Below are 14104 nucleotides of genomic sequence, written 5' to 3'. Positions count from 1 at the left end.
TCACTCACTGTCACAAGCAAGCATACACACATACATTTTCTTTCTTTCCAGAACAAGCCAGAATTACAGCTCTTTTGGTGATTGTTATAATTTTTTGGAATGGTTCATAAATCTTCCAAATTATTTTAAATTCATAATACTTTTATCTTTTTTTCTTTTTTTTTTCCCAATTGTGAACCATTCCATATTGCATCTTTATTGCAAAAGTCAACATGCTTCTTAGAAATTCAGATTGTAATTGATAAAACAAACATTACATATATGAATTTAAATGTATAAACAGTTAGAAATTCAACAATATCTCCTATTATACTATTACACAAGTTCACAATTTTGTAAAAACTATAATACAGGCATTCTATACATCAAGAGGAACCACTATTCCTTTTCACATGATTTTTTCCTCCATTTTGAAATAATGATCTATCACCATGGACCTTTTTCACCCTAATAAGCCCATGTTTTCCAATTTATCATCTTAGCTGGTAACAGTGTTTTCCCAGTGTTACAACATGAAGAAATTGAGGGAAACTCTGCCCACCCCTTGAATTACTTTTTTAAATTTGGGCAATAATTCACTGACTAATTCAGGCTGTGAATTCTAGAATTCTAGCTGGATTGGTGGTTTTTTGCTACTGTTACTCAATTACTTATAAAGATGTCACATAAATTAAGAACAGCAGAATTTGCCTCAGATGCTTTGTTATTTCTGTAAATACAGATGCCAAGAAAACAATTCATGGTAGTTACTTGTCTTTAAGAGAAACTCTAGCACTTAGGGATATGAGGGGGTGGGTTAAAAATCCAAAAGGGAAATAAAAACCATGTATATGCAAGTATTTTATGCTAATCTTCACTTATATTTCCTAATATTATAATTAATCCATGTTTTTAATTCACTTTTGAGGGTAAAATATGCTTTAAGATTCTTAGGGCATTTCTTAACTATTTAAGGTGTACTGAAAACAAAGGGCTTCAAACCTTACAGAAATAAAATGTCTTAACTGTTCTTCACTTTGACATCCTTCTCTCATTGTTTCTCCCCTCCTGACCAGCAAGTAACTGAAAAAAATCAAACAAATCCTCAACTCTCACTGTACTGAGAATATAATTGTCAATTTTGAGGCTAAAAAAAATCATATGAAAAGGAATCTCATTCTGATGAACTGTCAGTCTACTGAAAATTTTCTTACAGTTCCATTAATTTACTGTAATTTTCAGTTTCCAAATACAAAAATACAACAATTCTTATTGAAATCTATACGCTGGTAGTTTTAGTACACAAAAAAAAAAAGAAAAGAAAAAAAAAAGAAAACCCAAACAAATTATTTACAAAATTATACAGTTTAAGAAAAAACTTTGTACAAAAAATATATAAATCCTTTGTTCCCTCTATCCTGTTCAAACTGTCAGGACTCAAAATATTCACCACAATGAATCTTTCAAAATATATACTGACTGAGCCACAGACATCAAGAAAATTTCATTAGAGATGGAGGAGGAGGAAGGAGCAAGAGTGCTTATTCTAGGCACCCCATTCTAATGTTTTCCTTCTTTTATAAGCTTATTTTAGCTTCAATGTTATCAGAAATATAGTAATAACCTAGAAAGTCCTTATTATTATGAGGGAAAAATTACACAAACTTAAAAATGGTTTGACACATCATTGCAGAAAAATATGAAGAGAAAAGCTGATCAGAACGTGGGATTTAACTTCTTGTAGCTAAGTAAATCTAGAGTCCTGATGGTTTTAAGTTTCTGAGTGAATAGTTTCTATTTTGAGAAACAGTCTTTACATCAGGAAACAAAATCCTTGATATAGTTATCACCAAGAACCTTTTGAAGCCAACAGGAAGTCTCAAATTTTCACACCACACTTACATAAAAACACAGATGTGTATATCCTTGAAAAAGTGACATCCTATGTACATTAACATTTTATTTCCCCAGGGGTCAGTACAGTGTAGTGTTGCTCCTCTGCTTTCCCATCTAACATTCAGAACACAAGGACATAAATTTACATACATATTTTACTTAACAGATACTCTACTCTATACAGTGTACAGTAAAAATGCACACAGTGAAGGAAACTGTCTACTGAAGGATGTATATGTTTATGGATAGCAACAAGCTACAAAATTACGAAAATATACGGTCATCTGATCAATGTCAAGTTATGACTCCCATTTATTTCTAGCATATCCATCCCCCTATCCCACCCACAGCACACTCCCGGCCACCTCACCATTCTGGTTAAAATTTAGGAAAATAATTTCAGATACTTTTTAGACCATTTTGTGTAACTATAACTAAACTGAAGTTTTAAAAGAACAAAAAAATGGTAGAGACTCCCTCCTTTTCTTCCCCCCCCAAAAAATCTTTCATTATTCTCAAAATAGCATTTATTTATCAATGTACTGATTTAAACCTTGTATTGGTAACTTTAGGTGGCCCAAATGAGTCACTTCTCTCTATATTGAGTAAGTAGGTCTATTAATAAAAAGGTAGGGGAAAGAAAAGGAGGCCAAGAAAGTGACAACTGGTGAAAGCCTCTTATATTCTGAGAATGCTTTTTTTTTTTAAAAAAAAAGACACCACCTGAACTAATGCTCAACAATCATCAAAGCAAACTAATGATTCACCAGCAGAAGTCTGGGAGAGTTAATATGATGAGAGAAAGGAAACAACACGGAGCTAACTACCTTTGCCTTAAAGCAGGTGAGAACTTAAAAAGAGTTTGTTGTGATTTACACTGAAATACTACTGCTACACATAAAAACACTGAAAAAAATGTAGACTAAATACAAATTGGGCTCCTCCACAATAAGAAAATTAAATTATACTTTTCTTCCAAGATAATTCTTGAAAGCAAAAGGGTATTTTAATTAAAAATATCTCCTACTGTCTGACAACACATCCATAATAGCTGAGAGTTAAGAGATTCAGGCGATTTTGAGATTTAATGAAATTTTATCAGCAGATTTTAACCCAAAATAAAATTTCTGAACACCCTGTCATTTACACATCATAATCCAACACCAATAGGAACAAAAACAGATGGTGCGGAAAATAAGGCTCTAGAGATTATCCATGTCTTTCCTGTGGATCTTCACAACTGTGTAAAGTCACTAGGCCTTTGGTGCTTTAATATCATGTACAGTTATGAGATGTGTTTAAATAGCAAACTTGCTATCCTTAACTACTGTGTTGAAAATAAAAAAAATTTTTTTTGGCTCATTGACTTCTTTTAAATAATTTTAAAAAGTTGTTCTTCTAAACAATATTCCTAAAAATTATACAACTCGCATCAGATTTCATCTTCTCCATGAACGAGACTCATATTCATCTTCGTCTTCATCATCATCATCATGCAAAAACAAATCTGACGTTTCAGTTTCCTAAAGAAAGAGAAAAATTTGTTTGGTGCTACAAGAATGTTACATAAAAAACATTTCAGGCCAAAGAATAAATAGACTATTATACAAAACCCAGGCCGGATTAACAAGTGATATACTCAGAGTACCTTTCAGGACAAAAAAATGAAAAAAATTTAATGCATATAAATTCTTCTCCCTATGCTAACTCCACTAGTTTTAATAGAACAAGATTTCCATCCTAGTATCATCAAAGAAATTAATAAAATATAGCAGTTTAAAAGGAGAAATAAAAAAGATCTATACAAAATATTTTTGATAAAATTAATTAATTAACTTCCATTAATATAAAATGAAGAAATAAACGACTACTTTCAAACTCCTCGGGTTTCCCAGGCGTTATCACTTTGGAAGTAGATTGCCCAGTCTTCCTTCCAAGGAGTGGCTGGTGGGTTTGAACCGCCAACCTTCTGGTGAACAGTCAAATGCCTTAGGCACTATGCCATCAGAACTCAAACTCCTGAACCTTTCTTTAATTATCCAATTCTTTGCGAGTAATAGATATACTAACTTCCCTATGAGAGAGGCAGTCCAAATTCTATGTAAAAATTTTATGCAAAGTAGATTATTTACAAATACTACCAAAACATTTTTTTCTTTAAAAAAATTTTTTAAAAAAGTGGGAAATTCATCTGTTTTTATGATTTGAAATTACCCAATACAGTCAAAGAGCCCTTAATCAACCATAAATGCTAGACATCTTTTAAAACCAAGATTATAGTGAATTGAATAACAGGCTAAGTGTCCATTTTTATACACTAATGAGACAATATAAGAGTAAAAAGTAAAATTAATTTTCAGATAATTAGAAGTTATTTATTTGCATTATTTAGTTTTCCACTTCTTCAGTTTCATTTCCAACTTCTGCACACTCTCATGTCAACCAATTATACAAAGGAAAATAAGAAACTCTATTATTTATGACCTTGCATAGATGAAAAGCTAAAACTAACCAGCTAAAATTTAATTTGCTCATGTAACCCCATCATCATCTACCAGAAGAACAGAAATTCTATAACCCAAATAAAGTCAAAATGAATGTAAATTAAAAGAATAGTCTTACTGATACCAAAAGAAAATAATCCCCCAAAGAGGTTTTTTTTTTGTTGTTGCTTTGTTTTTTATTTCTGCACTCCTTCTAGTTCTTTAATAAATCTTGAAGTTCTAGGTATATATGAAGGAAAAACTCAACATTTATGTTTTTAATTTATACTATTTACTTTAACATCAAGAAAAATAGGTTAATTGGGAAATTATCTAATACAACACATTTCCAATTGTTAAATTTACCTCCTCCTTGACTTCCTCTTCCTCAGTCTCAGTGGATATAGACGATACCTTGGGCTTGTGCCATGATATTTGTAGTCGACGGTCTTTGAATTTTGACCCTTGATTTGCAGCCTAATTTTAGGAAAACACAAAAATTTATACTTACATTTAAATATTATTACTATTTTGTTATTTAAATTTTGTGCTATTTAAAAAGTGTAGGGATTCAAGGGGATCTACAAACATCTCCAATAATAGAAAAAAATAAAGTCCCTTTTAATTTGAGTGACTATATGCTCTGGTTTGCCCATAGTTTATATTTATGTCTCAGCTTCACATAAATTATAGCATTTATCTTGGTTTGGATGATAAATTATATGGTTACCCTCACCCTCCTTACAACAGTCATGATTGAAGCTAACAAATATTGTCTTTTCTTAATTTAATTATTGACCTTTGCATTAGATAGCTACATATTTAGACTTAAATCTTAAAAACTTAAGTCTTTTTTAAAAAGGTGAAATCATCTTATGTCTAGTCATTTCATCACATCATTTACAGCCATACCTTAGGTAAACCTACTACTTCTTCTGAAATGCTATACAATAAAACGGACCACAGAGTTCATTTACGCATTCAACACAAACATTAAAGAAATACTATACTGACTCAAGGTTAAAACTGCTCAGTTTAAAGTGTGTTTTTGGGTATTACCTTCTAAGCACTTTTTTCCCCTCTCCTGAGCAAATTATAATAAGGGAAAGCAATAGTTTAGTTTTAAAGACAAAGCAACAAAGACCAAAGAACAAGGTTCCAAAGTTTCATGAAAATAAAAGCTTAATTATCCCTATAGCTGTATGCTAGGCCGGACCCATAACCAGTCAATTACTGTCTGCATAATATCAGCTGGTAATCTAAGAAAAAATTCCTAAATCCTTGTAGGGGTTGAACACTTATAACCTGATACCAAACATTTTCACTTGTGAGACATACTATACTGATACATCAAAGTGTCCTGTTCAAATATTCATTTGCCATTTTACTAAAAATGTATTAATAAACATCTTTTGCCCTTACTCCATCCTTTAATGTTGTTGTTGTTGTTGTTATGTGCTGTCGAGTCGGCCCCGACTCATAGCGACCCCTCCTTGGGTTTCCGAGGCAGTATCACTACAGAAGTAGGATTGCCCAACCTTCCTTCCGAGGAGTGGCTGGTGGGTTTGAACCGCCAGCCTTCTGGTTAGCAGTCAAGTGCTTTAGCCACTATGCTACCCTTACTCCATCCTTTAATACATATCCCAATTACAGAGGCTTTCATTGCTGGTTTTGTTCATTTCTGTATTACTTCAATTTTTAAATAAAGACTTATTACTTCTATAATCAGAAAAAGAATAAGAATTTATAAAATCCACAAAAATTGGGTTGTCCTTCAAAGAGTAGCTGTTCTGTTCCCCAAATGGTATTCTAAGGCATTACTTATATTGCATATATTATATTGATAGAAGAGTTGCTTAGAAATTTAATTTGGTTTCCTATGTAGCTTGGAATCAAGAATAAATAACTCCCACTGCAAAACTTACAGCAAATCAAATAAGACTAGCAATGAGAATAAAGCTGTATTCTGACAGCATCAAGTCAGGAAATATCATTCACTGCTGGTAGGAATCTAAACTAATAAAACTGGTAAGTTCACTAAGCAATTCCACTCCTAGGAATATACTCAAGGGAAATGTGTGTACACGTGTACTAAGAAATCTATAAGAATGTTCATAGTAACACAATTCATAAACATTATAAAGTAGATATAATCCAAACACCTATCAATGGCAGAATGGGAAAATAAATTGTGATATATTATACTACTGAATACTATACAATTATAAAAGCAAACTACATTTAGCAATATAAATGATCTCACAAACATTATGTTGAACAAAAGAACACAGACTGTGTGGTTCCATTTATATAAAATCAAACAAGCAGAGTAATACAGTATTATTTCAGAATGCATATATAGGCAAACACTAAAAAGAAAGCCAAAAAGTGGTTATCATAAAGAAAGAATAACAGTTATTTCTCTGAGAAGGAGAAGACAGTGGCTGAGAAGAGTGATGAGAGGAGCTTCTGGGGTGCTGGCAATGCTCTATTTCTTGATCTAAGGTGTGTATGTCTTCTGATAAATCACTGAATTATACATTACTATTTGGTATACTTTGTTTTAATAAACATTTTTAATTGAGCATTATTTTCACAATTCATGGGAAATGCCAAATAGCTAAGATATTTATACAAAAAAAGCAAGGCCTGGAATGCAGCCTTTCATTTATATGACTCCATTTTGGTAACTGTTTTTTGAATTAAAGACTTTATGTATGTGTTATACACATAATGTTTTTCCTATAAAGATAACCAGTAATAGTGGCTACATTTTAACAGTGGTCAGAAATTGAAAAAAGAGGGGATACTTTTTTCTTCTTTATTCTGGTACTTTCTACAGTGATTTTTTAAAAAACAATTTGTATGCATTACTTTAAGAAAAAGAAAAATAGTTAAAGTTTAGGACAGGCCCCTCAAAATGTCATACCTGTAACAATATCTACTTACCCAATATACACAGATACTTTCTCACACACTGGCCATAAAAAACTCACTCACTGGCACTGAGTCAGTTCTGACTCTTAGTGACCCTTCCTTGGGTTTTCAAGGTGGTATCTCTACAGAAGTCGACTGCCCAATATTCCTTCTGAGGAGTGGCTGGTGGGTTTGAACCACCAGCCATCTGGTCAGCAGTCAAATGCTAACCATACTGGCCAGATATGGCTACAAAAAAGAAATACATACCACCTAAATTTCTACCAGTATGAGACTGCTTACTGAAATATCATGCAGCCATTAAAGAGACTAAAGCAACACCATAGGTACTACTATAGATCAATACCTAATACATGTTAAGTATAAAAAAATCATCATATACGAAAGCATTAACATGCTACCATTTGTGCAAGAGAGATCATGTATGTTCTTATATGTAACATACTAAACCACACCCATTACCACTGAGTCAATTCTGACTGATAGCAACCCTACAGGACAGAGTAGAACTGTCCACAGGGTTCCAAGGTTGTACTATTTACAGAAGCAGACTGCCTCATCTTTCTCCCACACAGCAACTGGTGAATTTGAACTACCTTTCAGTTAGCAGCAAAGCACTTAACCAGTGTGCCACCAGGCATCCTATGTCACAGATACAGGGACTAGAACATTCATAAAAATGTACTTAGTTAAGATTTCAGATTTTGTGGTTCCTCCCTTACAATCTGTGCTGTCTGAATGTTCTTAAAAGCAGAAATTTTCTTTGTAATAAATGAAAACTTTGAGAAAGAAAATTAAGCCAGTCTAGAGTTTCAACGACCTGTAAATGTCACAAAATTATCAATGCCAGTAGATCTAGGTGTCCAACTTTATTTTTTACATAAATAGTGCTCTATAAGGTAAAGTGTGCTGAACAGGAACCTCCTGACTATTTGTGACAGTAAATATCAGTAGTAAAACCCTTGCCTAGAAAGGCTGTAGGGAAAAGTTACTAAATGTGAGAAGTCTTTAGTAATTACAACAGAAATACTCAGTTGACTTATATGAATTTCCAGGCATGGCAAAGTTGGAGGAATTAGAAGTTCTTGATAGTAAAAAACATAAAAATTACAATGAATTACACAAATCGGGAGAGGTGGAAGTATAGAAGCTCAAGACTTCAAAATCTCTTAAGTTTCTTAAGTATCAAAGCGTTTTCTGGCTGAAGATGAAGAACTGAATATCCATAGTATATAAATTTATACTTTCCTAAGTTGTTGTTGTGTGCCATCGAGTCGGATCCGACTCATAGCAACCTCTCCTTGGATTTCCAAGGCAGTATCACTACAGAAGTAGATTGCCCCATCTTCCTTCCGAGGAGTGGCTGGTGGGTTTGAACCGCCAGCCTTCTGGTTAGCAGTCAAGTGCCTTAGGCACTATGCTACCAGAGCTCCTATACTTCAATGAAATGACAGTTAAAAAAAAACCTTATATATGTGTATGTGTATGAATAAAAGGAGTAATTCTACAAGGGCAGGGAAATGAAAGAAAACATTAAAAAAAAAAAAGTCTTAAAAAAAAAGAGAGCTGGAAAGCAGGACAAATGGGAAGTCAATGTTGTTGCTGTTGTTAGGTGCCATCGAGTTGTCTCCAACTTATAGCAACCCTATGCACAGCAGAACGAAACACCTCCCGGTCCCACACCTGCTCCAGGATCCTTGCTATACTTGAGTCCATCATCGCTGCCACCATGTCAATCCATCTTGTTGAGGGCCTTCCCCTCTTTCGTTGACCCTCCACCTTACCAAGCATGACAATCTTCTCCAGGGAACAGTCCCTTCTGATAACATGACCAAAACAGGTGAGACAGAGTCTGGCCATTCTTGCTTCCAAGGAGCATTCTGGCTGCACTTCCTCCAGGACAGATCTGTTAGTTCTTTCACTAGCCTATGGTGCTTTCAGCATTCTTCACCAGCACCACAACTGAAAAGCATCCATTCTTTTTTGCTCTTCCTTATTCAATGTCCAGCTCTCACATGCATATGAGGCGACTGAAAACATCATGGCTTGTGTCAGGTGCACCTTAGTCCTCAAGGTGACATCTTTGCTCCTTAGCACTTGAAAGAGGTCCATTGAAGCCAACTTGCCCAGTGCTGTAAGTCATCCGGTGTCCTGACTGTTGCTTCCATTGGGGTCGACTCTAGAACCAAGTAATGTGAAGTCTCTGACAACTTCAATCTTACCTCCATTTATTGTGATGCTGCTTGTAGGTCCAGTTGTAAAGATCTATGTTTTCTTTATATTGAGATGTAATCCATGCTGCAGACTGTATTCTTCAATCTTCATCAGTAAGTGCTTCAAGTCATCCTCACTTTCAGCAAGCAAAGTTATGTTGTCAGTGTATCGCAGGTTGTTAATGATTCTTCCCTCCAATCCTAATGCCACATTCTTCTTGATATAGTCCAGCTTCTCGGATTATTTGCTCAGCATATAGATTGGGTAAGTATGGTATAAGGATCCAACCCTGATGCACTCCCTTCTTGATTTTAATCCATGCAGTGTCCCTTGTTCTCTCTGAACAACAGCCTCGTCTATGTACAGGTTCCTCATGAGAACAATTAAGTGTTTTGGAATTACCATTCTTCTCAATGTTATCCACAGTTTGTTATGATCCACATGATGAAATGCTTTTGCAAAGTCAATAAAACACAAGTAAACATCTTTCTGGTATTCTTTGCCTTGAACCAAGATCCATCTGACATCAGCAAGGATATCCCCTGTTCCATGTCCTCTTCTGAATCCAGCTTGCACCTCTGGAAGTTCTCTGTCAATATACTGCTGTAATTGTTTTTAAATTATCTTCAGTAAGATTTTACTTATGTGCGATTATTAATGATTTTTTTTTTATAACTTTCACATTCTGTGGGATTACCTTTCTTTGGAATGGGTACAAATATGGATCTCTTCCAGTCAACTGGCCAGGCAGCTGTCTTCCAAATCTCTTGGCATAACCAAGTAAGTGCCTCCAGTGGGGCATCCATTTGTTCAAACATCTCAGTGGGTATTCCGTCAATTCCTGGAGCCTTGTTTTTCACAAATTCTTTCAGTGCAGCTTTGACTTCTTCCTTCTATACCATAGGTTCTTGACCATATGCTACCTCCTAAAATGGATGAAGATTGACCAGGTGTTTTTAGTAAAGTGACTCTGTGTATTCCTTCCATCTTCTTTTGATGCTTCCTGCATCATGCAATATTTTGCCCATATAATCTTTCAATATTGCAACTTGAGGCTTAAATTTTTTCCTGTTCTTTCAGCCTGGGTAATGCCAAGCATGTTCTTCCCTTTTGGTTTTCTAACTCTAGATCTTTGTACATTTCATTACAGTAACTGGCTTTGTCTGCTCAAGCTGCTCTTTAAAATCTTCTGTTCAGTTCTTTTATCTTGTCATTTCTTCCATTTGCTGGGAAGTCAATAATTAATGCTAAAAAAATTTTTTAAATCAAGAAGTAACAATAAAAACATATTATCTAGACATGAGAACATACTAAAAGTAGACATCTTTAGGGAAGAGAAAATGGGGAGAATGGATCAGGAGAAATAATAGCCTGGTGGCTGTCAGGTTAGCTTAACTCTTCAAATGATGTGCATGTGTAACTTTTACAAAAATTAATCTAAACAATTCATAACAAAATAATCTAAGGGAATTGAAGGCTGCAGCTGAATTCTTCTTTCTATATTGGCAGACTTGGTATGCCGTGTTCCATGAACATCACTGGAAACATTATTAGTTGTCTAGCCAATAACTATTTTACCATTTTCCTTTTCTAATAGATGCTAATTTTCATCACTGGTCAATTGCCATATGTGAGCTTCACGCTGCCAGTTAAGTAATCAAAGCCTCAAAATAAATAAAAATGTAATTCTTCTGAGCTGTAAAACAGGATAGGCAAAATATACTTGGTAGCTGTTTTTACATACAATATTGAACTCAGCACAGAATCTTACCACAGAGTTAATAAATAAGTACTCTCTTAAGCAGATTTTAATCACATCAGCTTTTAAAAAAGACTTTTCTTCAGCTTCATCTGATTTATCAATAATTATGTTGTTATGTGCCATCTAGTCAGTTCAGTCTCATAGTGACCCTATATACAACAGAATGAAACAATGCACTACCCTTAAAACTGTTGCTAATGCTTGAGCCCATTATTGCAGCTACTGTGTCAATCTACCTTGTTGAGAGTTTTTCCCTTTTTTACTGACCCTCCACTTTACCAACCATGATATCCTTCTCCATGGGACTGGTACCTCTTGATAACATGTCAAAAGTATCAGAGGCAAAGTCTGGCCATTCTTGCTTCTAAGAAGCATTCTGGCTATACTTCTTCCAAAACAGATTTTTTCATTCTCTGGCAGTCCATGGTATATTCAATATTCTTCACCAACACCATAATTCAAATGCTCAGTTCTATGGGCTTCCTTATTGACTGTCCAGCTTTCACATGCATATGAGGCTTGGGTCTAGCACACCTTAGTCTTCAAAGTGACCTCTTTTCTCTTTAACACTGTAAAGCCATCTTTTGCAGCAGTGCAACACGATGTCTGATTTCTTGACTGCTGCTTCCATGGATGTTGATTGTGGATCCAAGTGAACTGAAATGAAATCCTTGACAACATCAATCTTTTCTCCATTTATCATAATGTTGCTTACTGGTTCAGTTGTGAGGATTCTTGCTTTCTTTATGCTGAGGTGTAATCCATACTAAAGGTTGTAATCTTTAATCTTCATCAGTAAGTACTTAAAGTCACCTTCACTTTCAGCAAGGGTGTGTCATCTGCATTTCATGGGTTGTTAATGAGGCATCCTCCCATCTCAATGCTATGTTCTTCTTCATACAGTCCAGCCTCTCAGATTATTTGCTCAGCATACAGACTAAGTGTGGTAAAAGGATACAACCCTGACACACATCTTTCCTGACTTTAAACCATGCAGTATTCCTTGATTCTGTCTGAACAATTGCCTCTTGGTCTATGTACAGGTTCCACATGAGCACAGCAAGTGTTCCAGAATTCCCAGTCTTTGCAATGTTCCATAATTTGTTATGATCCAGTCAAATTCCTTGGCATAGTCAATAAAATACAGATAAACATCATCTTGGCTTTAAGCCAAGAGCCATCTGACATCAACAGTGATATCCTCCTTACCAGTGATTATTTTAGAAATGGTTAAGTGACAATCCCAGCTAAGACATGTGAAGGTACATCTGCTGAGTGGAAGAATACGTGCATGTGTGTGTGTGTGTGTGTGTGTGTGTGTGTGTGTGCTTACTGGGGGGATACTTTCTAGAAAGGGTTTTCCCACTATTTTGAAAAGTAACTTTTCTACCTTTGGATATTTTTGTTAGAGATTGTGATGTTTGTTGCTGTAGCCATAGTAATATGAAGAAAACAGCCTGGAAACATAAACCAACATACTAGGATAGCAGAGGAGAAATACAGAAGGCCTGTGCGGCAGTTAATGAATTAGTTAATCTTGAAATATCCCTACGTCTAGACTTTTTCAAATCCCTATTTTTCAAGTCATTTTTCCATTACTTACAGCCAAATGGATCCTGAGAGAACAATACCTTCATAAGCAGAAAGGGGGAAAAAAAAAATCCAAGTTCCACCCTAATCATTGATTAAATAGCTAAAACAAATACCACAATTCAAAAATTTTGCTGGTTAACTGATGCATTCTCCTTGAGAAAAGTCAACATACAGTCTAAGTATTACAACCAGTTAGGGCAAACAATAATCACCATTGAAACTAGCCAAACTTCACTTTAACCAAGGATAAAGGAATGTACCCTTAGTTCTTGTCCTGTCTGCCCATTAAGCAAGGGTCTATGCCTTACTTAACATTTTCAGCTTTTGACCTAGAGAATTCCTCCTGAAGGTCTTTAATATCCTCAGATCTCTGTGAAATAAAATAAATAAGTGAAGATTCTTTCAAAAAAAAAAAATTCTAAACTACTAATTGTGATCTTTGAAATATAGAAAATTCAACTCACACAATACATAATATATAATCATATTCTATATATTTTTCAAGTTTAAATATTAAGTATATAAAGTATACAAGAATATATATCAGAGGTTGGCATAATATAATCCACAGGCCAAAAGCAGATCCCCTCTACCCTGTTTTTGATAGCCCATGAATTAACAATCATTTTTACCAGGAGGAAGAGGAATAGATAGGGAGGAGTTATAGTGGTGTCTGAAGTCTATGTATACACATAAAATAATAAGAGGCATTTACCTGTAGCAAATCTGTATTTGCATGTTTGTCTAAAAGTAAATGGTCCTATATAGTAGTACACAGACTGTAACTAAACATGCTCTGCTACTCTAATAAATTCCTTTTTTGAATTTTGCCCCCATCCTAGATTATTTTCACTTATTGCACTACACATACCTGGTAAGCCACATGATAATCTTAAAACAAAAATCAAATGTAGTTTTGGAACAACTTGTCACTACAAATGCATTTATGGGGCGTATTACGGAATTACAAAGCAAAAGCTGCTTCTTGACCTTCAAACATATTAATAAGAACTTGCTAATACCCACAGTTTTAGAACTAAATTTTCTAATCTATAAAACACCTGACATTTATATAAAATGCAACAAAGAAATGCTGAATACAGTATTTTTAGTGTTAGGATTTATTACTTTAAAAAACTTACTGACCCTGGAGAGAACAATCATGGGAGAAGGAAGGGCTGCTTATGCACAGGGAGACAGCTCAGGGGGCAGGAGAGTATGGAGGGATGGACACTGGGAA

The 14104-nt window shown here is 34.7% G+C and overlaps 1 protein-coding gene across 1 annotated transcript in view; it reads right to left on the bottom strand.

The window, feature by feature from the left end:
• Window positions 1-3314: 3314 nt before the first annotated feature.
• RBM27 (RNA binding motif protein 27) overlaps window positions 3315-14104 on the bottom strand; it is a 121689-nt gene continuing 110899 nt past the window's right edge. Inside the window, exons 21-22 of the mRNA XM_042782088.1 lie at window positions 4725-4835; window positions 3315-3398 (exon numbers count right to left, since the gene is read on the bottom strand). Coding sequence (XP_042638022.1) covers window positions 3315-3398; window positions 4725-4835 — 195 coding nt within the window. The remainder of the gene's footprint in view (window positions 3399-4724; window positions 4836-14104) is intronic.

This window comes from Orycteropus afer, unplaced genomic scaffold (genome assembly GCF_000298275.1).
Source record: "Orycteropus afer afer isolate SDZICR_OR568_19922 unplaced genomic scaffold, OryAfe1.0 scaffold00238, whole genome shotgun sequence".
NCBI lineage: Eukaryota > Metazoa > Chordata > Mammalia > Tubulidentata > Orycteropodidae > Orycteropus > Orycteropus afer.
The sequence above is the reverse complement of the archived record's forward strand: the minus strand, read 5'-3'. Positions and strand labels throughout refer to the sequence as shown.